Raw genomic sequence first — 19,995 nt, forward strand, 5'->3', positions numbered from 1 at the left:
AGGAGGGTTTCGTTGGAAGAGAAAGAAGAAAAATGAGGAAAATTATGATATCATTCGATTTTTTATGCCTTCCCAACACCAAAAAACGTTTTTCAACTTGCGGCCCGCCCCGGCGGATGTCTTTTTCCGCTTGGGCGCGGAACTCTTGGCCAAAACACCATGTTTTCCGAACAATACCCGCCCTGGCGCACATTAATTCCCGCCCGGGCGCGCACTCTGCGCATATCCACTACAAAGATTGCTTCCGAAACGCCTCTTCCCTTCATAATTTGGAAAAGTGGTAAACGGGAAAGTTGTAGCCCTATGTCTTGGCTTGCATCTCCAATTGGCCTCATATCATTTGGAGGTCTGAGTAAAAAGTTATGCTCAATCTCCCAACATGTGTCATTGTAGGAACGACGATGCGCACGACACACTTCAGGGCGCTTTTGGCTCGTCTTCCCTAATGATTTGAACAAAACTCAAAACATGAAAGTTATAGCCTTATGTCTTATTTTTCTAATGAAAGTGGCCTCACATAAATTGGATCAATATACAAAACATTATGCTAAAAATCACAACTACTGCCACATTTTTCATATCGTTTCTGCACTTCCACTACCTATTTAGCTCAAATTCAACCTTTGATTCTACCCATCCATTATCTATTCCATTCTATAACATTCATTATCATTCATACCATAACGTAAGGTCATAAACCATCACAACTACTGTCACATTTTAAAAATTCGGGTATTACAATATATGTAACTCCCATGAATTTTATCTAATCGATGTGGGACAACTAACACACTCTCCTCAAGCTCAGGAATGAACATTTGAAGCCTGAAATTTACAAATGACTCAACTACGGGCAGAACGGGTGGTCCAGCTACGGACAGTCCAACACATAGTAGTGAAACATGTGCCCTGATACCATTTTAAGATTAGGATTTTTTAAGCTTAGGACTTGAATCTAACTCAACCCCAAAAGCTAGTCCAATAAGGAAGATTGTCCAAATCCATATACGTAACTTCCAAGTATTTTATTCAACCGATGTGGGACAACTAACAATAAGAAACCCGGACTTGAGCGTTATCAGAACAAGTCATTGCTTCAGGGGCACCATATGACATGGAGCTCAAAAAACAACCTTAATATATGTATTTATACATTTTCTCTGTAATTAGTCTTTGGGGAGAACAAAAAAACTCTTAATCAGAAAAAAAAAATGATACCACATTTTGAAGTGCCCAAATATTGATATAAAGTTGTTTAAATAAATTACAAGTATTTACACATAACACACGCTTTACTTTACACAACTCGGAGACCAGAAAGGTGTTGGTTTTCATTGTTTTCTGGTACGACTTACAAGTCAAAACATAGTACTTTTCTAGTACCGCATTTATTTTATTTAATATATATTTTGACCGCTGTCTGTCTATGTTTACCTTTAGTTGCAAATTCAAAAATACTAACGATTGGATTAGAGTTGTTGATTAATTAATTTATATAGAATATTTAACAAGAGCTAATTAATAATTTGAAGACAATATATTTATTAAGTACACACCTTTTGTCACAACATAACAATGAATAAAGCTATATTGTTTAAAATTTAACATAAATAATAATACTATGTTTTATATGTGCGTATTGAAATAAAAGTAGATTTCTTGTGACGGGTCAACTATGCTCGTATATATAATAAAAAGTAATTTTTTTTATGTGTGACCTAAATAAAATATATGTATAACAAAATTGACCATTGAGACGGTATTACATGAGTTTTTTGTGTTGAAATAAATACAAGGCTTTGAAAAAATTAATTACATATATGCAAGATTTACAAATTCATCTAACAAATTTTACATATTCTGTCTAAAATGTATTTTTAACTCTCAATTCGTTATTACTAGTTACTTTGCACATGTACAGTTTTTTTTATCATTATCGATAGAATAGTAATCTAGGTGGTTAATATCATGTACTCAACTTTAATAAAATAGAATAGATTATCATTATCCATAATTTATGGGCCAAAAGTTCACTTTAAGCCAGCTCTAATTATAATAACTTTCTATTGGATTCCTAATCAAATATAAAAATATTGAATTTCATTTGCAAATATTCATAATTTTGAGTGATGTATTTTCATCCTAAAGAAATATATTAGTTAACTATTTTGAGTTTATTATTAATTCGACTATGTCGTTCTAAAGGCCGGCCCATGTGTGTTCCGGCTAACTGACCTTCCTTTTTGCTACCCAGCGGGTCCCGCCGGTCAAGTTCAAGCTCCTCCAATTCATGCGGTTTTAAAAAGTTTCGAATATTTGTCGTCAATTTCCTTAATTTTTTATTTTTAGCAAAGAAACAAGTGAAGAGACACCTGAAGTCTGATATATTTTTTATGAATAAAAACGATATATTTTTTGTGAATAAAAACTCGTTATAGTGTTTGTTATGTCATGAAAATCATATATATCTCCACAATGTTATGATATTGTCTACTTTGAGCATAAATTTTCATAGATTTGTTTGTGGACTTTACCAATAGACATCGCGTCAATTGAGATATCATTTTATCTTATTAAGTTAGGATCTTCCAATTTGGTAGTTTTGTTGCATTCTCAACAATCTCCTTTCAAATGAAGTTTCATCATTTTTCTCATGATTCGAGCCTTCTCTTTGACTTTATTCGTCCTCAAATCGAGGTCACTTATCTTCACCGCGTTGGAGCGTACGTCTTACATGATATATTTAGAGCGTCACTCACCTCGAGAGCTTATCAAAGATTTTTACTGGGAGCTCTAACCTCCTTCGTTTTTAAGTATCGAGGAGTCCATTCACATGACTTGACCTAGACCATGTATCTTATACTACTTGTTGTGTCATGAAAGTCGTGCATATCTCTACAATGGTATGATATTGTCCACTTTGGATATAAACCCTCAGTGGATTATTTTTGGACTTACCCAAAATGTCTCATACCAATGAAAATAACATTCCATCTTATTAACTCATGATTTTCCTCTCGATCTTTCAATGTAAGACTTTGGTTGCATGGTAAAAAATGGAAATCAACAAAATGAAAATTTTAGAATTTCTTTTCGGTATTATATACTTGAGAGAAGAATTGAATTTTTTTTACCTATTTCATTTGTCATCTACTACAATTTTTACCAACTGATTTTTTACAGGAATATTTAACCAAATAACTTTTGTTTGACCTTAGGTTTGAAATATAACATTTTCAATGTTAAACGTTTGTTTGATATTTCTGTATTTTTTTAAAAAAATTAAAGAAAAATTACATTTTTTAAAAAAAACCTTTACCAAGGTCCATTTCAAAAACTTTTGGATCCATTTATAAGCAAAGCAATTTAGTTTCATAAAAAAATAAAATAAAAAAAAGTATCATTGTGGAGCTGTATTGAAATGGGGCCTAGAGGTAGTTAGATGCCCACAGAGAGAAACTTCCAAAAGATTTGGCCCACAGGAACCCAATGAGCCCAAAAGTTGCCAATTCTGCTAAGCAAACATATCTTTTCATATCGACTCGATCCCCCATAAAAAGACNAATTTTTCTATATTTCATCACATCTAATAGGTGAGTGACACCTTATCGGTGCTCACATAAGTGTGCACGGTAGGTGTGCAACATATCAAAACTCTAATCACTATGCACATTCGCACTTTATTTATTTTGGACATTCCCCCTGACTAATTAGGTTACTTGAATGTGACTGAAAATGTCTATACAGATTAATTATGTCCACGTACTGATGTGTGGTAGGATTCAAAAATTGGCATGTTAGATTAAAGTTGCCCTAATTTACGTGTGGTAGGACTCAATTAAGGATTTGGAAATCTATTTCACATGCGCCAACATGTGATAATTAAGTACGGATTATATTCCAATTATTGATTTTTTTTTATTCTGTGAGACAAAAGAAAATAAGTAGGGTTTTGGATAGACTGAGCTATTTCAACTTCCTCTTTATTTATTTAAAGGCAATATATCAATGAGAATTTAAAGTAAAGTACAAATTACTGTTTGACACGGTGAGCAGTGATGATAAATGATGCAAGATATAATTATTAAAAATCAATATATATAATCATTTGTAAATTTTGATTCAAATATTGAATGAAACAAAAACGTGTAATAAACGTATTTCTAAGCATTGGATACATAGTAATTTGAACAGGGTCAACCGTTGCAAAGTGATAAAAATGTAAGCTAATGGGTCCATTCCATGGGACATCACAAGGAAACATGGCATGTGTGATCAAAGCCAAATTTGAACCCCATCCAATCCTTTTCACTGTTATCTTCTTTTCCCACCTATACAAGGAAACTAAACCGATGGGAGAAGTTTGTCAGACAATAAATTGCACATTTACCCAGACTATAACAAGATTCATTATATATTTTAAATTTAAAATACTCGAGTTACACCGTTATATGATAAGCTCAAACTTTAGTGATAGCTCGATGGGTGTGCAAAAGTTATTGAAACCCAAAAGCTCAACTTATTTTTTGTTTTTGAAGTTCAAAATCAGCGCAACTCACAATTTTTGCTCGGGTCAACTTGAAAGACATTTTCACACTGAATTGAACGAGAAAAGATCATCAGAGAAATTGTGTACACCAACGGGCTTTAATGTAATTAGTGTCTGCCAAAGTTCTCTTTAACATTTGTAACAGATTGGGCTTGATCCGAATCATGTGCCCGATAGACAACATATTTTTGTTTTCAGTGGTTGAATATTATAAAGATAAAATATATTGTTTGATTTTCCTGAAATCATTTGATATAAGTCATTTTTGCAATGATATCTCTTAAATAATTAGTAATTCATTAGATGTAGTACTATTCATTTTGATTCATTTGATTTAATAATGATTGATATATGAGGTATATATGACTTTTCCATGAATCAGAATTTTGTAATCAAATATAAAATCAATATCGATTTGATTTTGAAATTATACAATTCGAGTTGATTTTAGTTCAATAAATTTTAAAAATTCATTTCTTTTGTCTACATAATAAATGATGAGGAATTATGTGCATTAAATATTTACTAAATAGTCTCTTATAAGACTGATTTCATGAATATTTATTCGTGAGACATAAATCAACCATATCCATATTCATAATAAAAAATAATACTTTGAATTGAATTTTTTTGTTAGTTAAATTAAATGTATCTTATATCAAAATTAATAAATAATTTTGTTAAAAAATTTGCAGCTGAATAAAAAAAGCTTCCATGTTGGGTCAGCAATTGTCCACGCATCGTCATCCCCTTTCCTTACCCACTGCTAACCGTATGCTTCCTTGTTCCTTATCTTTCTCGAAACAAAGTTCTTGGTACGAATCGTGTAATTCTTGATACTTAATAGACACCGTCTCTGTCACCCGTCTTCTCGGTTGCATCAATATCACTATATATCAAAATGGCTTCGATTTCACTCCATATGAATCACACTCTTCCATCTTTACTCCATGCTCAAACCCCAAAAGCTACATTGTATCAGAATTTGTCCCTCCTTACAAAGTCTTCGCGGTCTCAGTTTCACGGCCTCAAGCTCTCCAATGTGCCTCCTCTTTCAGTTCCATCTCATTCTTCTGTGAAAACTTCCGTTTTCGCCAAGGTACGTACATTTACTTAGATCACTTATTTTTTCAGGTTCTTGCCCCATCTAACAGCAACACACACACACACAAAAGTCTACGAAAGATTCTTTGGTTGTAGCTCAGTTTGATGCAAGAACCAAAACTGAGCAGAATTTTTTGCTTCAATTGGTTGGAATTTCTATTATATCAACTCAATCCTGAGAGCAGTTTTGAGGATAATTTCTGAATGCGATGGTGATGTTTAGGACATGAAAATTTGTTAGTGGTGTGAAGATTGAAGGTACTGACATAGTTGGTTTTGAATGTTGACAAAAACCACCAATTATTGAGCTTTCAATTGAAAAGGTATCCACTCAAAAACCAAAGGAATCTTCTTGAAATGTAATTTTTGGAATTTTTAATTACCCTGCCAGAAATGTGGCATTTTTCTTTTCTGGTGAGTGGGATAAATGAAATTCTGAGATGCGGTGATGATTCAATTTCTGGGTTTGTTTATGGCGTTTCTTGAAGGTTTCAGAAGGGTCATTGGTACCACCGTTTACTCTGAAAGACCAAGATGGGAAGACTGTAAGTCTTTCTAAATTCAAAGGGAAGCCTGTAGTTGTTTACTTCTATCCTGGTGATGAAACCCCTGGTTGCACCAAACAGGTAGACACTTGTTCCCCTGATCATAAAATGAAATATCACTGCTCTTTCTTTGTGTTTTTTGTTTACGTATGTTTGAAATGTGTTGAACTAATCTCACACAGAACGACCCCTGAGTGAAAGTAACGTCGCCATTAATTCAACATAAGATTGTCTGTGGTACTAATGTATGTAGTATTCTATTTTAGGCTTCTTAGTCATTCAGTATTCACATTTTGAGCTCATGGAAAGTGTCGTTTATTTGGTTTTCTATAGTTAGGTGCAAAAAATTGTTAGCTATTAACATGGGTTTGCGTCCTTTTCATTCATGGCTCTTCTATTTGGTGTTTTTTTTTATTCTTGTTGAATTTTTAGTATAACAGATAATAAGAAAGTGGCATAAATTTTGCTTTAAGTGGCTAATCAACAATACAGTACTAGTTCTTAGTATCAAAGCAATTAAAAGTATGTAAATATGATTCGTCCTGAATGGTACTTACATTTACGATACCTTGATTGACAATGATTAAATTAAGAACGGATACAACACTTTAACTCATCTTTGATTAGATATATGCCACATTGATCATGTCATACAGTTATAAATTTTGCTTTAATCCACTCAACATTCCTTAAATTTTTGTCGAAGTTTAATTGATCACAAAATGTATACCTAGTGATAAGCATGCAGCACATCAATCTTTTGAAAAATAATAGGTGGCGATTGATGTTTGAACATTATTTACAGGCATGTGCCTTCAGGGACTCGTATGAAAAATTTAAGAAAGCTGGAGCAGAGGTTGTTGGGATTAGTGGGGATGATGCAGCATCCCACAAGGTATACCAGCCTTTACCTTTCTTGTATAGAGCTTCACTAGTTGTGAGAGCGTCTGTTTCTGTGTTGGTGAATCCTTCCCATAAAGCAGTAAGGACTAACCACGTGATATTTTACAGCTTTTGGTATTCTTAATCAGGCTGGAGAAATTCTTTTCCTTCCTTTATGCTCGAATATGGACAGATTTATTAAGGATAGCATCCCATGAACTGATTTTTTTTTAAAAAAATACATTTGTTTCTCTTCCAGTTTAACATGAATCTGATCGTGAGATTTAAAGATGTATGTGGATGTTGGTTTTTATTTGCTGAAAAATTACTTATCATGTTACTGATATAGCCGATTTATTTTTCTACAATGCAACATATCAAATTTTCTTGCTTTTTCTTGATTGGTCCAACTTTTTGGTTCATAATTTTGATGATAAATCCAGAAAAAATCCCGACCTTCTGTGATTAACATACTTGCTCCTCCTGCTATACAGCAATTTGCCAGCAAATATAAACTTCCATTCAGCCTATTGTGCGATGAAGGAAATAAGGTTAGAAAAGAGTGGGGCGTCCCCTCGGACTTATTTGGTACTCTGCCCGGGAGACAAACGTATGTTCTCGACAAGAATGGAGTGTGTCGACTGGTTTACAACAATCAGTTCCAACCCGAAAAGCACATTGACGAAACCTTGAAGTTTCTTAAATCCGTTTGAGATTAAACTTCTGCAGTTTGTTTTTTAAATATTAAGCTCTGGATGTGGAATCAAAATTATCCGGTGAATAAGTTTTGTGCTGTAAACTGAGGATTGAAACTCCAATTCAAGATCTTGTAAGCTGTGAAGTTGGCTTCTGTTGAAAGTGTAGAATTCCTTCTTTCTTTCTTTTGATCTTGGTTCTGGCATTTCAAATGATCCAATCTCTGATGCATCAACATAGAAGCTCCGCAGTATAAAAGAGTCTTATTATACTATTTAAATGGGTATCTTATGATTCAAGCCATCCTCCATAATTGAATTTTAATTTCTACGTCATGCCTTGGGCATCAAAATAATTTGTGAACTATAAATACAGATGCGGGCTTGTAATATTATCTTTATCTCTATATATATTGCATTTATTTACTATTAACTATCGGCATTGTTACGGGTTTTATCGTTATAAAAAAATAAAACGACTATGATAATATTTATAGGTTAAATTTACAAAGATTGAAACTTGGATCTAACTCAACCCCAAAAACTAGCTCAAGAGGGGAGGATTATCCAAGCCCATATATGCAACTCTCAGTATTTTATCTAACCGATGTGGGACAACTAATATACACCACTCATGCCCAAGAATGAACATCTAGAGCGTGAAGTTTACAAGGTACCCAATTATGAGAAAAACGGATGTCCCAACCATGGGCAATCCAAGACATGACAGTAGAACCTGAGTTTTGAAAGCATGTTAAGATTGAAACTTTGACCTAATTCAACCCCAAAAGTTGGCTCAAGAGAGGATGATTGTCCAAGTCCATATATTCAACTCTCAGATATTTTATCTAATCGATGTGGAACAACTAACACTGCAAACTCATGTGGTCATCAAGTTGATCAGTATATAATTGTCCAATTATTTTCACAATACACAAAATGGGATCTACCTTTGCAATTAGCATCTATTTTCTCGATTCTCGGCATCTAATCTGGGATGCTCTGGCGACGTTTTGATCCGACGGCTCAGGTTCACCCACCCTCCCCTATTAAACCCCACCACCCCCACTCGGATATCCAACAAGGAGAGGTCACTAACAAACAATAATGAATGCGCTTGCTCTGGATTACTTGAGCTACGGCTTCTTCACGGCCGTCAACAAAATGTTGGCGGCGTTTAATGCCGCCTTCTGCTTCTGGAGGATCGGGCCTTCATCACCTCCGAGACCGGAGCAACGTGGCCGAACCAAAGATGCCGCGTCGGCGTCATGTGCCCCACTACTCGACAGGGGCCTGGAGGAGATCGAGCTTGCAGATGTGCCTGCTAAATTAGTTTCCACGCAAGGTGGAACGAATTTTAACTCGGTTTTTGAGACGGAGAATTGCACGAAAGGGAAGTTTGTTATGTACTATAGAAACGATGACACTCGGGAAGGTGGAGTCGAGCCTGATCATGGTATCGCCGCCGCGGCGAGTGAGAAGTTCCGGCGGTGGAGCGACATGGATTGGGAGAGAAAGATGGCGATTAGAATGGGGGACATGGGGTGGTATCGTTGCCAGGATTTGGCTGTGCTCAACGGCAGTGTGGTGCGGTTGTGGCCGGGTATGGGCCACCGCGTAGCCATCGCCGGATGTGGCGTGTTGTAGTTCATATGCATAATAATTCCGATTACTTCACAATTGCAACAAGTTTCCCGATTGTAGTCAATCGACGAGGAGATGTAAGTAAAGAAACATTGAATCTGTAAATACAATTGTCTTTATGTTTTCTTGCTAGTTGCATGAACTTTACGTGAATGGATGGATCATTCACAGGAATCACAGCGGACGTCTGTCTAAATATGAGTTATTATATGCAATATTATCAGATTTAACAAATTTTTTTAATCCGCAAGCAGGTAAAAATTTAAAGTTCGAACCGAATCGAGCCGAATAATCTGCTGCCATAATCATCTTGGACTTAAATGTATTTAAGTAAATCTTTCGCTTTACATATTACGTAGCAGTTTGACAACAAATTAAAAAAACTCGTTACTTAAATACTTTATCTCTATCCTTTTGCAGTACAATAATTTACACATTCTATAAATATTATATAATTATTTTTTCAATAATTTTATGGTTAAAACATATGTATCGGATTAATTTGTATCATTTATGGATAAAAATGCTTATAAAGTCTTAGGATTATCATGATAAATAACTAAATAATCACATATTCTCGATTTATGTTAATCGTGTTATGTTTTTGTTGTATATAAAAATAAAAATTTGTTATGTCAATGAAACTTTATTAATCGTGTTATGTTAGAAACACGTTAATGCGTCCATTGTTGGAGAACAAAACCATGTAGCTAAATAACTTTCAAGCTATTTTGGTTCAATGTTGAAGATGCCATCATAATAAAATTTATTCTTCAAATAAATATTGTGGATATTGTCGATTGAGTCTGGGTGGTGTAGTTGGTTATCACGCTAGTCTCACACACTAGAGGTCCCCGGTTCGAACCCGGGCTCAGACACTTTTTGGTCTTTTCATCTATCGGTATTTATTCACTCTGCATGTTTCTTACCTCAAAGAAAATATTATATGCATATATATATTTTTAAAATAAGATGATATATGTGTTTTTAATATTGATGTTGGTTATTTATCATGTTTCTTACCTAAAAGACGGCATGTATATATATTTTTTGAAATAATATGAAATATATGTATATTAAAGATCGATCTTGATTATTTATTTTTATCAATCGATTACCACATGTTCAAAATTATTATTATAACAATTGATCTAATGATTCGTAAAGAGTACCATCTCATCAACCAATAAAGTTGAGCTATATAATGACTCATTTTTGTCACATTACGATCAACATTAATATTATTCATGTGTTCATATACTTTTGATTGCGCACTACCCTAAAAGTACCATCTAATCAACCCTAAATTTTTTCCTTTTTTTTTGACTCCGACTATCGTGCTAGATCACTGCTATAAATCACCAGTCTGTCGGATTCATGGATATTAGAGCAAACCTCATCAAAAATCGTGGGGTTCACATGCCACATACACATTACATTAACACATCTATTCTCTCACATTCATTTTAACATTCACACTCATTATTTGTAGGTCCAGCTGTCCGCTCATTCATCTTATTCTTATTTTACATTAAATAAATTCAATTTCAAATTTTTTAAGAAATTTAAATTATTATTATTTTATATTAATAATAATTTGTTTTTATATATTCAGTACGTAAAATAATTTAATTTTATGAGTGTCATTTACTTAAAATTAAAAATTTATTATAAACCTAAAATAAAACGGTACGACATATAATAATAAATAACACTTGCATAAAAATAAAAGAAAATAAATTAAATTTAACAGAAGATGCAAAATACTAATTCAAGGATTGTTGTTGTATTGTGACCAACACTCTCATTGGAGAGTGGGTGTTAAAGGGGTGTTGCCCTTAGTCATGATCTTTTATTATCCTTGACATTATTTCAATGAGTGTCATTTTATAGTCTCCCACTGACAAATGAATGAGCCTGTGTGTAACCTATCAACATTCCGGAGAAATTAACGAACAATTTTCTTGCCACATGCTAGTGCTGCCTAGCCAGACATCGACAAGAGAAATTGATTAAAACCTCATCCAAATATCAACAGATAGATAACACAAAACATTTCAAGAAACTTTCAGCATTAATGTCTAGAAAGTAAGCAGCCTTGGAACAAGCATGGTAAACAAATTTGAAGGCAGGCAGCAATACATATCACTACTGGCTTGCTACGTAAAAATCAGTCAAAATTTCACAAATGTACAGACCCAGATCATCGTTCGGTTGTACATCCAAAATTTGGATCTAAAAACAAAGAGAGAGAGATTACACAGAGATCATATTAGATCTCCAACATAGATGAAAAGAGTATCACAACAACAATCTCAAGGAAATTATAGAGATTTGATTGATTGCCGATGCATTTCAAAGGCCACTTCTTTTCTTTTGGTCCCTGCAATAATCCCTTTGAGCGTGCGATTTCTAAAAAAAGACCCTGCAGACAGCAAAATCGTTTGACTAGGTAAGAAAGGTGACATTAAGTGCAACTAAATCAGAACTTCGTTACAGGTTGACTAAGAAACTCTATGAAATTGATGTAACATCTATTACACCGAAGGGTCAATTAAATGCAAACTGAGAGACCCTTATTGTATTGGAATTAGGCGCCCATCTTTTTACTGTTGTAAATGAATCTCTTCAATGTTCGATTCTACTCTATGGTAGAACAATGCTAACCCTTTTGCCACACTACATAAACTCATAAAGTGAGATGCATCCAGCTTTTTATTTATTTCGATAGAGTTTTTATTTAATACTTGAACAAATCCACAACCTCAGTTATTTCTGATGTTTTATCAGTTAGTCGTGGAGACATATAGTTCAGGAGTTTGGTATTATCTAGAAAGGCTTATTCAATGTGAAGACGATTACATACCTCTGGCACATTGCTTGACCAACACAAGCATGTCAAAATCTACTCGTATGGTGAAAATAATATTGATGAATTCTGGCCTCCAAACCCAAATGAATTGGACAATGCCACTTTAATGTCCAGTCTTTCTTTGGTTGGTCCCACCAGCACATTTGTATCCTGGATCAATACGTGGTTCTATATCAATACGCTATACATCCTTATGAAGTAAATAAGGGAGTGTTTCAGCAGAATTAACTTGTCAAAAAACACATTTATTGGTAACTAAATGCTATACCCATTCGTGAAACAAATCCTAAATAGAATAAATGCATCTTATCACTCGCATGGGAAGCAAAAGAATTCATTAGAAATGCCGATCCCCCATCTCATAGCCCAACTACCTAGTACGCACGCTTTCATCTACTTTGATATATCTAGGGTCAAGAGTTAATATTTTTTCCACATGCTCCTTGTCAATAAAGTGTCATAGCTATTGAAATAATAGGAACAGCAACTGAACATTTGATACATTTAATCAGCTGAATAAAATATTTGTCAGCCAAGTGAACAACTGAAAAGGAGAGCAGTGGCTAATCAGTATCCCGTTCACATAGAACTACTAAGGATACATAGCGACAAAAGGAACATACCACCCCATCATCTGGATTTTCAAGATTTATATTTGGATGAACCCAGCCAGTCCGAATCGCCTGTAGAATAAAGTTCACTTCAATAACGGATTGATGTTCAACATAAACATCAATAATATTCAACCAGTTCATCATAAATTCATACACCCTTGATATGGGGCACACAATGGTTACAGGGACATAAAAATGGAACTTTTTTCTATTTCTCAATTAAAGAAAAAAAACAAAGGATGAAGTATGAATTACAGATACCAATTGAAATCTAACTGCAGTGCTATACACGGTGTTGGCTGAAACAAGTGAAAGGATGAATCATCCAGTGGGAAATCTATGCCACTCATTTCGACAAGTCAACATAGCTGAGAGCAGATACAGAAAGGATGTACATGTCCACTCTACTTTCACTTCTATCATTTCATATTTTAGACCAGATATCCATGACTTCGACTGTTAGTCACTGGCTGCAGGGGACACAGCAGGTAAAGAAATTTACTACTTCATGCTGAATGTTATTTTCAAATGAAGGAAGAGATCCGAACAGATTTCACTCAAATAACTTAACCAAATATGCTCGCTCTACAATTTCCTAGATCAGCAAAATATATAAATCTGCAACGCACCTGTACAGTTGCAACAGCCTCCACAGCACCAGCTGCTCCAAGAAGGTGCCCAGTCATTGATTTTGTCGAGTTCACCCTTAACTGCACATAAGCAAATGTAGGTGTAAGTAGCACAGAAAAATTTTCATCAATTTATGATTCTGGTCTGAAAGAGAACTAATTTTTATCTGGAAACCTCGGGATTATGGCCAAAGCAATGAATGAGGGCTTGATACTCCTTGAGGTCGCCAGCTGGAGTAGATGTTGCATGCGCATTTATGTAATTCACATCTTCCCTAGGTACTCCTGACTGAGCTAGAGCCTTCTCTATGCACAGAATGACACCAGTTCCTACTCGTAAAATAGAAAGGAAGCCCAAATTATATCAAAGCTTGTTTGTGGGTTTAAATAATGGAATCTTGTCTTTGCACAGAATCGACACTGATTCAAGCTTTGTTACTAGAGCCAACAAGTCCAAATCATGTTTCGATCAAGTAAAAGCATGAAAGCCTAACTGGATAAAGGGCTCAATCCCCTAATTAATGGATAAAACAAAAATCTAGCAACAGTTCCTGCGAGGGAGGGAGGTCAAGTTCACACATCAGGTGATGTCACGAGGTGAATAAGTCAAATCCGTCAAAAATTAAAGGGGACGTCAATAAGAAGTATGTAACACATAGGTATACACAACCATGCTTTAGTACTTGGTGAACAAACTAGTTCCAAAGTCCAATCAAATAATAAAAACCAGAGTCAGCTATGAACTAACTAATCAATGAAACAATAGTTCAACCCAAGTTCAATGTTGACATCAATGTGCAGCAAAATTACAAATTTTTGCCATGTTTGATGATTTCACAAACTAGTCAAATTATATTGCAAGTTCTAGTGATCTTGCTTTAATTTAATGGGATTGGTTCTAACAGTGACAGTTTTGAAGGCTAGAAGCCAGGGTGGTCAAGGCTGAGAGTCTCAAAAGGTGGTGCTTGGATACTGTCATTCATTTGAAGATTACAGTAAAATTCCAGACTGTCTCTGCCAGTGTTAACTGTTTTCTTTCGGTGGTTGTTAGAGAGAGAGCTAAGAATGAGTGGGTTTATTCCTTTCTCGATTTGTGACATATTAGCATGAATACTTCCTCACTTATAACAAGACTTGAGAAAGTTGAGTGATGAAGAGCATAAGTTTTTGTCCATATGTTAATTGTTTTCTTTCTGTGAGATTGGATTGACAGTATTCATAAACTTCAGAGAAAAATTTGGGCTAGATTGGGGTGAATCTGTCAAGCATTTAAAAGAAAACATTATCTTTTCTATCTTCAGCAGTTGACAAATAAGAACCTTGACATTTCCACACATTACACAAGAATATGAAGGCCATAAAATTAATTACAAAGGTACCTTCAGGATGAGGCTCTGTCAAATGATATGCGTCACATGTGAAGCTGCCACCAAGAAACTCAGCATAGATAGTGGCACCTCTTTTCTGATTATTCGAAAATGATCGAAAACTTAGGCAATATTATTTTAAATTTCAGAAAATAATCTCATCTTCAAAAACAAAATCACAAAAATTATCTCGTTTTTATTTTATTTTTTAAAAACTGAATTTCACATCTTCCAACATAATCATTCATAATAATTCAATCTTATACTCATCAGCAAAAATACCTTATTATTATTATATTATATTATATTCTAATACAGTATAATATATCTTAATCTTAAAATTATAAAAATCCCACATACCAATCACTGAAATTCTGGTTTTTGCCAAAAACAAAACCAACACAGACATAACTCCCCTTATAAATTTTCAAACACATGTTCTCTCTGAAATCATCGAGAACAAAACCAGCATGCTCTTAAGTTTAAATAATAAAATAAGCTAACTACAGTTTTTGCATGTATACAAAGCCACAAACTTTTTAACAGATTGGAGTTTTGGGATACCTTAGCATGCTCAAGTTCTTCGAGTAGCAATACTCCAGCCCCTTCTCCCATAACAAACCCATCACGATTCTGTCCAACACAGAAGGAATTACTGGGGAAGTGATACTCAGCATAATGGATTAGTAGGCTTTTTTTAGTTCCCTTCTCATCGCTAGTAGTCAAAAGACTGTTTTATCGTTTCACATGAATAGGGAAAAAGGATAACTTTCCATCCTTGATAATGTAATAAAATAAACTGTTTTATCATTGAAGAACGTTTGAATCACACAGACAAGCAGATCCAGCAATAAAGTATGAATAATTGATTAAAATAGTTGTTTTCATGCATATTTTGCAAACTCAGAGAGTAGGGTCTTTTAAGGTCTCTCATTAAAGGATCACATTGCAACCACAAGAGTTTACCCCTGAAATGCCACACAGTTTGCCATCACAGTCCTGCTGACAAGACAAACTAAAAAGTTCTTCCAATCCTTATTACCGATAGTGGTAAGATTTTTATGTCCATTGGTTGATGAATATTCCAAATATATGAGATTTTCATGTGCATTGGTTGAAGAATGTCCAAATATATAAAAACCAGCTTTAAAAGATTTATGAGTTATATAGTAATGGAAAACATGAATTAACAAATCATCAGCTTTGACTTGGCAGGCTCTAGCAAAAGTAACAAAGGAATGTATTTGAAAGTGAAACATAAAACTTAATACGATAGCTTTCTCATTTTCAGCAGTTTTCTACGCCAAATTCCAGCACATATGGTTAAGAACGCAAATGTAGAAAATTACAATATCCCAGGGACGTGAGGCTTTAGAAGGATCAGTGTTTCTCTGAGACAGTGCTCTGCAGGCAACAAAGCCTCCCAATCCTGCACCAAAGTTTATGATCAAGAAACTGAAGAAAAGAGTGTTTGAAAAATGAAAATCAAGAGAATGTTACCAATTGGTATTATAGCCGCATCTGAACCACCACAAAGCATCATGTCCTGTAAAATAACAAAACATCGGCAATCAGCTGGAGCATTTATCAATGATAATTTTATAGCTGACCCTTCAAGTGCAAACAGAATACGAAGCTTCAGTTCCAAAGCTTGAGAAGAACCCGATAGACTTACAGCTTCACCCCGGATGATGTGATTAGCAGCATTCAGTATGCAGAAACTGCTTGTTGCACAGGCAGTGGATATTGAGTAGTTTGGGCCCATCCATCCCTGCAATACATAATTAATCAAGCTTCGAATACCACAATACTCATCGCTTGCTGAACTTGCAATTGTAGTAAACAGACAAAAAAACTCGTTTAACCAGATCCATAGCCAGCATGGCAGAACCCATGTTTGTGGTTGCAAAAGGTACACAAAATGGATTCATCTTCCTATATGAGATCCGCAAAGCTTCAATTGCATCATTAAAAACCTGCCCGGACACAAAGGAACAACGAATATAGTATGTTGGTGTTGAGAGACAGAATTTTCTTGATTAAATTAAAACGATTAAAAATTGTATTGCATATTTCCAAGATATAGAATCATATTGTGCTTGCTTCAACCCACTGCAAGACTTCCAACATCAAGCAGAATACCAGATATGATCTAGGTGACCAGAACAAAACAGTCCAGTATTCATCCAAGGCATATGAACTGTCAAACATGGATTGGAAACAAATTTCAAAAGAAAAAGGTGCCATGTGTTGAATGAACACAAGTTATATTCTGAAGAAATATGAGCAACAAGTAAAAGCATGAAAGCAAAATCATCAAATTGTGGCTGTTAGTGCACAACTCCATTCCTCCACTAATTTCATATTTGTCCAAAGCAACACTATAGCCTTACCTTCATCCCACCCATGGCAGAACCAATTAATACGCCACACCTTGCTTTATTTATTTCATCCATGACATCTTCCGTGATTCCTCCATCAGCCAAGGCTTTCTTTCCAGCTGTTAGCATGTAAAGCATGAACTTGTCCATTCTTTTGGAAAGTTTAGGTGCAACCCAGCCGTCTGTGGAGAAAGCCTTGATCTCTCCAGCAATTTTCTGCAGTTAAAATGCATACAGTCAAAAATGAATGGCCAACCCAGAATGCTAAAAATGAGATCACAATAAACCATACAGTTGGAAACTGGGAACAGTCAAAAGCTTCTATCTCACTAATGCCACTGATACCCTCAAGCAGGTTATTGTAGAACACATCTGGGTCATTACCAAGCGGTGTCTCCAAACCCAAACCTGTCACCACCACTCGCCTATGCTTGGTTGAAGGCTTCTTCTTGGGCACAACTTCATTGGCGGGTTGCATAGCTATAGCCATTACTTCTATAATTTACATAACCAAGAGAGGTCAATGATCTACTGTAAGAACAATCAAAGGTATCAAAATCATGAAACAAATTGAAGTCCACGGGAAAATTTTTGACACAAGGTGTCACATGCATGATGATCATATATCTGGTCAGACAATATGGACCACCTTTTGGTACCTCATAGTCAGTTCGGAAGCAAAAGCACAAAATGTTGAGATGGACGGCAGTGGGCAGCAACAACCAGTAAAATTGAAAAAAGCATAAACCTAACCTCACCCAACCTCACCGAACATAGAAAAACTAGACAAAGGTCTTAATTCAAAAAATTGAACAATCAAAAGTACTTACAAATCATTGATAAACGACAATTCAACCAGTTTCCTCGTGCTATATAGATTCCAAGAATTAATGAATCAAAGGAAGTTACAGACTTACTTGCGATTGTTAACAAGTTTACTGAGAAAAAGGGCAAGTAAAACAATAATCTAATGAAACAAATCACCAGCAAGCCTAGATTAAATTGAAACTAATCAAACTTAAAGACAGAGAGAGAGAGATGAAGGACTAACACCTCAAATTAAATTAAAAATCAATCCACCTAAAGAATAAACTTTACACACCGCATCAACGCCACGGAAAACTAGACCGATCACACCCGTGAAATAACATAAAACTTACCAGAATGGGCATCAGGGAAATGTAGTTTCCTGCGCCTGCGATGCAGCGGGATACTCCTCGATTCGAAGCCGAAGAAAGATTCAGATTTCTTGAATCGATCGCAGGGCTCGAAAGCTAAGCAAGAACTCATGATGCCACGAATGCCATACGACAACGGCGCGCACTTGGCGAGAACAATCTTCCTCCTACGGGATGCCCATCTGCTGAGACGGGAATGCGACGTCGTCGAGACCATGGAAACGGGAGAATCATTCTCACAAGCAACTGACATGCATGCCGCCATTAGCCACGAACACACCGCCGATGAAGCAGCCGCCATCCTCAACAGCTCACCTTCACACCTCCACACTACAAATTCACGTAAACCCGTACCTACACGATACCTGAAACCCAAGAAAACAACTGGTTTCCTCTGAAATTCGAATCAACAAGAGTGGAGTTTATCCATCCATCCGCCGCTTCACATTAGCGGGGGTGAAATAAACGAGAAAGCCAGTTCGATTGATTGAATCTGAAGGGAGAGAGAAATCTAAGGAAATGAACAGGATGCAACATCTGTGTACTTATATCTATATATATATATATATATGTATTATATATCTCACTTGGTCTTTTCTACAGTCCACATGTGTATATACATACTGTTTCAAATGAGCAGCAGCTTACGTGTGGTGTATAATAGGGCTCACCAATCCCAAATAATTTGATATTTATTTATGTTCTAACTTGTATTTTTTCTCAATTTAATTTCAAAAAAACTTTTGTAAAATTATCTTACGAACTAATTTCATGAGACGGTATATGAACATTATGATCTATTTATCGAATTGATGCAAAAAAATTTCCCGCTGAAAGGACTTAAATCGATATTTTAGATATTCCTATTTATATAAAATATTAGAATAAAATAGATATTTTTAGTTTATTTCTATATAATTACATCAAATTTAAATCAGCGAATAAAATTTTATAACGTCAGTTACTATTATTGTATTTAAATTTATGAATGTTTTATTACATAATTTGGGTATTTTTCTGAAAAATAATAAATATATAAATGATTTGAAATCAAATAAAAACAAATTTAAGTGTCTGAAAATATTTACTGTTGAATCATAAAATTAAATAAAATAATACATATATTTAAATGGTTTAGGAATAACAGGTAATAAGGGATATTTTCAAGCCACTATTTAAATTAGCCCTTTTAACAATTAAATTACTATTAATAAAGTGAATGGTTAAGAAGCTAATCACCTTTCAGAAAATGATAGAAAAACTCTTTTGAGGTAAGTCAATTTTGTCCGATTCGATTCATAAAAATATAATTTTTTATATTCAAAGTATTATTTTTGTAATTTTAATAAATATGAATCGAATTGACACATCTTTTATATATATATATAAAATAGACAATCTCAGAATAAACCAATTCTTAGAAAAGTGGAATACCGACTTTGTAGAGTCCTCTAATCCTCTGCTTTTGAAATATTAAATTAAATTAAATCAATGGTGGGGTGTGATGATTTTTCAAAATATCAAATCTGGTTCAT

General features: G+C 34.7%; 3 protein-coding genes and 1 non-coding gene across 5 annotated transcripts; 3 read left to right on the forward strand and 1 right to left on the reverse strand.

The window, feature by feature from the left end:
- The first annotated feature begins 5,307 nt into the window (after nt 1-5,307).
- On the forward strand, nt 5,308-7,930 carry LOC140977332 (peroxiredoxin Q, chloroplastic-like). The gene is made up of 4 exons (XM_073442045.1): nt 5,308-5,648; nt 6,142-6,279; nt 7,004-7,093; nt 7,575-7,930. The coding sequence occupies exons 1-4, from the start codon at nt 5,451-5,453 to the stop codon at nt 7,791-7,793; spliced, it is 645 nt and encodes a 214-aa protein (XP_073298146.1). The 5' UTR covers nt 5,308-5,450; the 3' UTR covers nt 7,794-7,930.
- Nucleotides 7,931-8,882: 952 nt separating this feature from the next.
- On the forward strand, nt 8,883-9,422 carry LOC140977763 (uncharacterized). Its single transcript, XM_073442499.1, has one exon. It carries the CDS (start codon nt 8,883-8,885, stop codon nt 9,420-9,422), a length of 540 nt encoding a protein of 179 aa, XP_073298600.1.
- An 801-nt stretch (nt 9,423-10,223) lies between these two features.
- Nucleotides 10,224-10,297, forward strand: TRNAV-CAC (transfer RNA valine (anticodon CAC)). The gene has a single exon. It is a non-coding gene; the product is annotated as a tRNA-Val (tRNA).
- A 1,267-nt stretch (nt 10,298-11,564) lies between these two features.
- On the reverse strand, nt 11,565-19,007 carry LOC140977333 (3-oxoacyl-[acyl-carrier-protein] synthase II, chloroplastic-like). Of its 2 annotated transcripts, none has more exons than XM_073442046.1 (14): nt 18,443-19,007; nt 17,575-17,777; nt 17,295-17,498; nt 16,767-16,877; nt 16,577-16,672; nt 16,402-16,447; nt 16,251-16,330; nt 15,466-15,534; nt 14,914-14,998; nt 13,710-13,864; nt 13,535-13,615; nt 12,915-12,974; nt 12,286-12,441; nt 11,565-11,844 (listed from the first exon to the last, which is right to left on the reverse strand). In XM_073442046.1, the coding sequence occupies exons 1-13, from the start codon at nt 18,759-18,761 to the stop codon at nt 12,325-12,327; spliced, it is 1,626 nt and encodes a 541-aa protein (XP_073298147.1). In that variant the 5' UTR covers nt 18,762-19,007; the 3' UTR covers nt 11,565-11,844; nt 12,286-12,324. The 2 variants fall into 2 exon arrangements, with proteins under 2 accessions (XP_073298147.1, XP_073298148.1); XM_073442047.1 differs by lacking the exon at nt 18,443-19,007 and adding an exon at nt 18,113-18,362.
- Nucleotides 19,008-19,995: the final 988 nt, after the last annotated feature.

This window comes from Primulina huaijiensis, chromosome 5 (assembly GCF_012295235.1).
Source record: "Primulina huaijiensis isolate GDHJ02 chromosome 5, ASM1229523v2, whole genome shotgun sequence".
NCBI lineage: Eukaryota > Viridiplantae > Streptophyta > Magnoliopsida > Lamiales > Gesneriaceae > Primulina > Primulina huaijiensis.